Genomic DNA, 7672 nt, shown 5'->3' with positions numbered 1-7672 from the left:
AATGAACGTAATGTACCAGTAGTTATAGAGCCAATGAACGTAATGTACCACTAGTTATAGAGCCAATGAATGTAATGTACCAGTAGGCATAGAGCCAATGAACGTAATGTACCAGTAGTTATAGAGCCAATGAATGTAACGTACCAGTGGTTATAGAGCCAATGAATGTAATGTACCAGTAGGCATAGAGCCAATGAATGTAATGTACCAGTAGGCATAAAGCCAATGAATGTAATGTACCAGTAGTTATAGAGCCAATGAATGTAATGTACCAGTAGTTATAGAGCCAATGAATGTAATGTACCAGTAGTTATAGAGCCAATGAATGTAATGTACCAGTAGGCATGGAGCCAATGAATTTAATGTACCAGTATGCATAGAGCCAATGAACGTAATGTACCAGTAGTTATAGAGCCAATGAATTTAATGTACCAGTAGGCATAGAGCCAATGAACGTAATGTACCAGTAGTTATAGAGCCAATGAATGTAATGTACCAGTAGTTATAGAGCCAATGAATGTAATGTACCAGTAGGCATAGAGCCAATGAATTTAATGTACCAGTAGGCATAGAGCCAATGAATGTATTGTACCAGTAGTTATAGAGCCAATGAATTTAATGTACCAGTAGGCATGGAGCCAATGAATGTAATGTACCAGTAGTTATAGAGCCAATGAATGTAATGTACCAGTAGGCATGGAGCCAATGAATGTAATGTACCAGTAGTTATAGAGCCAATGAATGTAATGTACCAGTAGTTATGGAGCCAATGAATGTAATGTACCAGTAGTTATAGAGCCAATGAATGTAATGTACCAGTAGGCATGGAGCCAATGAATGTAATGTACCAGTAGTTATAAAGCTAATGAATGTAATGTATCAGTAGTTATAAAGCTAATGAATGCAATGTACCAGTAGGCATAGAGCCAATGAATGTAATATACCAGTAGGTAAAAGTGTTATCAAAGATGAAAAAAGATAGAGCCAAATGGCACTGGCAGGGCATCCATTAGCTATGTCCAACGTCCATAGTAACTGTATCCTGACTTTACTTGGGCATGCAAGGATTAATGTCCAATAGAAATAGACGATAATCAGGACCTGGTTGTGCACTGGTTACTAAAATGCTATTAACCCGTACATTTATACAACACTCGACATTAATTTGGTCCTGTTTTGGTGTCGGAGTGTTAAACTTGAGAAGTAATAAACAAAAATCTTAATGGCAAAACAGGATTGACATTTAATAATAATGTGGGGTGTTGTGGTTTTTTATTTGTGTGTGTGTAAAATTCCTAAGAAATTGTGATAAATCATTTTCAATACTATTGTTCGTAGAATTTGGACGGCATTTTTTAAAACATAAGACAAAGGCGACAACAGGGTACTATGAGAATAAGAATATTAAAAAGATAACACAACTTAATTTAAATATAAGAAATGTTTTTAGAGTAGAAATTTTACAGGAATATATGAATTTACACGAACACACTTCACGTTCATATTCGTGTAAACTTTTTACACCAAAAACATTTCTTAAATTTACACAACAATTCACGGGGACCTTGCACCATACCAGCCCTGAAGAAAGGGAAAAACACATTTCATCGGTTTAAGAGAGGCAACTCAAATATTAGTTGGATTTGAAAACAAAGATAACCTTTAATACCAATGTATATGACCAGAATATGAACAAGTACGAAACATTTCAACATTTTACTCGCTATATGAAGTATAATAGACATCTTGTATACTGATATGAAATATGGACTGTTTGAAACATGGACCTTATCACATCAGTGTGTAGTCTATGCAAAATTATCAGTTCATTTACGGCAAATAATAATTGTATTTCAACGTTAGTTCAAATGAAATATTTGATTCATTTTCAAAAGAAAAGGGTTGGACGGAAAATGGTGATACTTTTCATGAATGTTGCTTACATTATTGCCAAATCACCAGCCACTGCTTGTAATGTAATCTGTATCACTATTAGATATATGTCGAATTTTGTATGCTTGAACATAAATCAGAATTAATTAGCGACCTAACTATCTATTGACAATCTGCTGGAGAGAAGTTTTGATTGAGTCCACTATCCTTCAGTGAGGTCATTTCTCGCAGTCCGTATCATCACTGTCGCTAATGTCCTTGTCGTTCACTTTGGCTTTCGTGGACGGTTTACTCTTGGCGGGGACGGTCGTCTCTGGCCTTTGAAGTTTGTATTCTAATAGCATGTGGTTGATCGGTGCAAGTCCAATACAAGCTCTCAGAATATTCTCAATACAGCATCTCTGTCGGAACAGGGCATTGATGACTGGTGTCCCTCTTGGGACCAATGGAGCTTTACAGAGGTAACTCAGAATGGACAGCACGGAGTTGAACTTCTGAAAGTTTGACTCATTCTCGACTTTGAACTGAATTCTCTCACATAGCTCTGCTAAAACTATAAGGTCAATGATGAGTGGACTGGCCAGTAAAGAGTCCTCACAAGTGTTATGGATGACGATTGTGTTGGTCCCACCCATCATGATTTCGGAGGTGTATTCGTCCATGGCCCGCTTACTGTCGCCGACATGGGGGACGTACTTGATGACTACACAGTGATCTGGGGTCTCGCCTTTGTCGTACAATATCCTGTTCGATTCTACCATGTCGTCTACAACATTGCTTTTGGAAATCTGGAAATGAATTATATTAAATTACTTTTAAAGGACACATATCGTGTTTTCAAAGTATACAAAATTATATGTATTTTGTCTTCCTTATGCTTATAGAAATTAATTGTAATAGTTCGTTCGCTGAAGTATTGCGATAATTAGCCACAATACGGACTTAAATCTAAGCCCCGATTTCAAAAAGCCTAGTTAATTAGATAGGTAGTCACGTGGTACAGTGACGTCATATGCGACCTTCGTCGATCAACTTGTTGTAAAAGTAGTGTTAGATATTTTTAAAAACTCGGGTTTTAGGGGCCTAATAAATTTACCATGGATAACATTTATTTCGATGTTAACAAATTTCCCGAGTCTTATATCTTTTAGCCACCAGTGCATACAAATAGCGGCCCAAATGTAGCGAGGAAAGCGAGTATGAAATCTGCGAGTAAATAATGTTTACATGGGATCACTGTCTAAACACAATATGGTAATGTCATTTCTGTATAGAACTGTAATTAGCGTTGTTGCTTTTTGAAAATAAACAGTGCAATTATTATTAAATTTATTTTGGAGAAGTTAGATCTAAATTATGATACGATTATGTATCATTGACAACTAGGCCTACTGTCACGGGTGCATTTCGAGAAAGAAAAAAAAATAATAAAAATTATCAAACTTATGGTGAAAATCCCAATACTTTTAGATTATTAATCATTATTTTTTTGTTATCTACACGTTGTTACTTAGGAAGTGGGAGCGCGGCGTGCTGTACGTTGTTGTAAACACGTACGTGTTCCTTAAAAAAAATGAAAGCATTATAATTCAATTCAAAGTTGGGAAATATCATATTTTATTATTTATAATTGAAAGTTCAATTATATTTTATCTTCAAATTTCTTTTTTAAAACTACCAGTTGGTAGACACTGCTAGCGAAGTTCTGCCTATATGGTGTTACAAGGTGAAGGTCAGTTGGTGCGAGTGTGTATTGAATTTGAGAGCAGAACGGAAAGCATAAGCCGTAGGCCTATATGTAACAGTGGGTAGCTTCGATAGAACCATTTTCTCGCAGTTTATCTACGTCTTTGTCCAAGTGCTTGTTTAAAAAAGTACAGGGACAAATTCTACTGGGTTTTTTATGGCAAAGTCGTTGTGCCGACAAAAAATATACACGTCTTGTCCCTCATACCTTCCTTCGAAAATTGAAAAAAACACAGTCCAAAGCCTCTCTACTGACAGCAAGTACACCCTTAAACGGCACTAAACACCCTAATGCAGTGTTATTTACAAGCCGTTAATGTGATAATTGTTTGTTTGTCAATTAAATCTAATCTGTTAATGAAATGGCTAACAACTGTTTTCAAATCTTCTCGCTCGAGGTCGCATATGACGTCACAGATAATGGCGCGTAAAATATCGAAGAAAATATGCATATCGCAAGATTTGAATTTCATCGCTTTCAAACTCGAAAACTACGCAAACTGTTTCCTTTAAAACACATGTAAAGTAGTTTTAGGCATGAAATGAATTAATTTTATTGAAAAAATTAAAAAGTTTAAAAACATGCGATGTGTCCTTTAAGTTTAAAATTTAAACGATAGTAGATGTTCGCAAACATGAAATGTTGTATAAAACAGGAATACGATTTGTCATGTCCTTAGATAATGTCACAACTTAAGGTGCACTGCATGCAAAATACCTTGTAAAGAGGTTAATATCTCACCTCTTTAGAACGAAAGGTCTGAGGAGCTGACAAATTTTTACCATCGTTGTTCCCTAGGTGGTTGTAGCTCACGATTGATTGTGGTTTGATTCCAGCACTGACCAAAAAGTCGACCAAAACAGATTTCAACTTGGTTTGGCCCGATTTGAAATCGTCCCCACCAATAAACACTCCTTTCTTCTCGGCCAAATCCAAACATCCTGGCACAAATGTATTCTGAGGCGAGCCGTTGATAAAGGTTACCTGTCAAAAAGAGAATGTAATATGTTAGGACAGTTTTGTCAGATTCCTTCACCTGTTTCTATCGTACCATGTGTAGCAATGCGTTGTCTGCATTTTCTTATTCATTTTCACGTCTTGTTTGCCTTGAAAGAAATCATTTGAAATGCCATCTACGATTTTTCCGAGTAAACTTTTTGCAATATTTACGGGGAAAATGTTAGTAATAATGTTAATTCATTCTGTCTGTACACTTACACCTTCCAGAATGGATGCAACTGCAAATAAAGTTGAAGGTGAAACTTCACTTTCATTTTCCCGAATGCTGTTAAACAAATTTTCTGCAGTGTCATTCACACCTGGTATTACTTCAGAAAATCGTTCGGTGTTTGCAGTCCACAAAACGATTACTTTGTCGACAGAGCTAGATTTTTTGAACTCTCTAATGTCCTCTCGGATTTTTGTCATCATTTCTTGCTTAGTACCAGTTAATACATTATCTGCTCGATCAGCCTGGTTGGCAGCGATGAACTCTGGTATATATATTGAAGGTCGGGGCTTAAAATTCTCCATGTACGGTTTTAGTTGAGTTTGTAGGTTGTAATCGAGTACTCTGGCTCTCTCCATTGCATCTGCTAGATTCTTCGATGAAATGTCCCATCCTTTTTTTTTTGTAAAACAAATGGATACATATATATATATATATATATAGGTAAAAAATAAAAATGAAACACGAAGACGTTTAGTAAAGCTTTAGCGCTTTCATTTCAAATCTTCAGAAGCTTCTGAAGATTTGAAATGAAAGCGCTAAAGCTTTACTAAACGTTTTCGTGTTTCATTTTTATTTTTTACCTATACTTTTACCGATCATTGCGAAAAGTAACTATTATCTATATATATATATATATATATATATATATATATATATATATATGATTGTAAAGTGGGAAATAAGTATAAAGTACATGTATATTGGGTAATTTTATCTAGGAAAAAATAGTTTGAAATGGTGCTTTATGTATTGGCATTTTGTCTGATGCAATTCTGATTCATATAAAGGAAAATCTTAACTTGAGATACTCACCGTCTAAGACAATATCGTTAGGGTCAACCATGGGAAGTAGAGACTTCAGTGGCACATAGACTTCCCCTTCAGGACCAGTCCCTAGAAAAACTGTACTGGCCTGTGTGACGGAACCAAAGTAATTAGCCGTCTGTACACCTTCCTTGGTGGGCCACTCCATTTTGTGCTTGTTGGCCAGGATGGCCGCGGTCACCGTTGAACCATTGTTTCCACCCCATCCTACCAGCATGACGCCGAGTTTGGGAACATGTCGCTGTGTTCGAAACAAATACTTGGTGGAGACAGGGGTGGCGATGGTAGTTCCTGTGGCATCCGTGTGTACTTTGGTGGTATGGTAGGTGTAGTTGGATTGAATAAAGTCGGATGTGTAGGACACATCTGGACTTTGTACTTCAACAGTTGTCATTTCGAATTGCTGTTTCTCGTGTTTAAATAGCTGGAAAAAGTCATTATATACTAGTAACATGTAAGTGCATATACTCACAGAGAGAAGAAAAGTACAGAAATCCACAAGTGTTTACAAACCAGAGACTTGGATCAACAAACTTAACAAAAACAAAATTAATACTGAGTACAATGTACATATAGCTCTTTTGATTGTTATACAGTTAGATTTAAAAATAAAATCCTCTGAGATCAAAAACGTCCGATACTTTTGAATTCTTTCTACTTTAACCTCGTTTTGGTTGTCGATTCGTTCGTGTTAGTATACAACATTCAGCTTAGTGACTAACAAGTACTATAACAACTACACAAATCGATACATCACGATTGATTTTCTTATGCTTTATCTTAAATTGATTCGACTCGAAAAGATGCATAATACGTACAAAATATGACATACTTATTATTTTACTTCACAGTCTGTCGAATATTTACTTACTTACTCAGTCCGTGTTCGCTTCCTTAGTGCCGGTTACTATTTTACACGTGCGAGATCACGCCACGTTCTTTTTATAGAACACGGCTTGTATTATTGATCGTGCTATATGACGTATGGTAATGAGGGAAAGGAAGCTACGATTCAACTAATCCGAGATTCCTCTGACTCTTACCCCCGCTTGTGATATGTCATAAAAGCGGGGATAAGAGTCAACCTGTAATCTGGCCAGCTGATCTACCACTTTCACGATATAGTGATATAAAATTACTGAACAGTCCTGCGAATTTCCTTCCTTAAAAAACGACATCTTCATCATAATTATGTCAGTATTACTATTATGCAGACAGCTGGTTTCAGGATTTTTCTTTTAAAATATAGAATGAGGATGCATTGTTAAATAAATCTGTATTTTGGTTGACAACGGTATAAAGAAAGGTTACGCTGTGCAGTATTATGAACTATTTTGCCATTAAAATGTTCACCGCCAATGATTTTAAATGCTATTGGACTATATTTAGAAATTTCATTGAACTTTTCAGAGTTCACGAATGAGAACACGATTTCAAAATTGTGTGTTGCGTAAAACAAAATTTAGATTATTTCATTAAAACCCTTTAACAAAAGGTTTCTATATACTCTCGCTAGCAGTGGGCTGTGCTCGGTCCTGTTGAACAATGTATTGGTGTAAAGTTTTAACTTGTGTGTATACATTGAAGTGGACTTAAAACGGTTTTTCCGTGTCATTTATACATGAATTTACTTTATTGATCAATTTAATTGCATCATGTTTGTTTTATGTTACGCAGCTGTTGATTTATTAATTTTTGGCATAATAATATGAGTGTACTTTAGACAATGCAAGTAAAAATAATATAAATGTGTCGCATAACACAAAGAATTGTTTTATACATAATATTTTTAATTTTGAAACTTTAAATGCGAAATTAAATATTTTCCTATATTACAGTTCTTTATACCATTTTCAGATAGTAATATCAACCATTATTAATTTAAACAAGAGGCCCATATGTTTCAACGCACACCTTAGTCAACCTGATCTTGCTGGGGTTTTTTTTTTATTCCCACGAAATATTTATACCCCCCG

General features: G+C 35.5%; 1 protein-coding gene across 4 annotated transcripts; it reads right to left on the bottom strand.

Moving 5' to 3' along the window:
- Positions 1 to 1701: 1701 nt before the first annotated feature.
- On the bottom strand, positions 1702 to 6817 carry LOC125648550 (inositol-3-phosphate synthase 1-A-like). Of its 4 annotated transcripts, none has more exons than XM_048875634.2 (5): positions 6568 to 6817; positions 5685 to 6120; positions 4859 to 5262; positions 4382 to 4624; positions 1702 to 2681 (listed from the first exon to the last, which is right to left on the bottom strand). In XM_048875634.2, exons 2-5 carry the CDS (start codon positions 6088 to 6090, stop codon positions 2112 to 2114), a joined length of 1623 nt encoding a protein of 540 aa, XP_048731591.2. In that variant the 5' UTR covers positions 6091 to 6120; positions 6568 to 6817; the 3' UTR covers positions 1702 to 2111. The 4 variants fall into 4 exon arrangements, with proteins under 4 accessions (XP_048731591.2, XP_056011750.1, XP_056011756.1 ...); XM_056155775.1 differs by having other exon boundaries at positions 6572 to 6708; XM_056155781.1 differs by having other exon boundaries at positions 6529 to 6590.
- Between the last annotated feature and the right edge of the window lie 855 nt (positions 6818 to 7672).

Source organism: Ostrea edulis, chromosome 1, assembly GCF_947568905.1.
Source record: "Ostrea edulis chromosome 1, xbOstEdul1.1, whole genome shotgun sequence".
In the NCBI taxonomy this organism is placed as follows: Eukaryota; Metazoa; Mollusca; class Bivalvia; order Ostreida; family Ostreidae; genus Ostrea; species Ostrea edulis.
Note: the sequence above shows the minus strand (reverse complement) of the source record. Positions and strands in the feature narration are given on the sequence as shown.

Bases quoted from the DNA above. Each gene is read 5' to 3' on its own strand.
- LOC125648550 (XM_056155777.1), bottom strand. From the start codon at position 6,150: ATGTTACTAGTATATAATGACTTTTTCCAGCTATTTAAACACGAGAAA. The intron at 4,625-4,858 runs GTAAGTGTACAG...TCTTTTTGACAG, and splicing joins TTGCATCCATTCTGGAAGGT to GTAACCTTTATCAACGGCTC. The intron at 2,682-4,381 runs GTGAGATATTAA...ATTCATTTCCAG, and splicing joins AGACCTTTCGTTCTAAAGAG to ATTTCCAAAAGCAATGTTGT.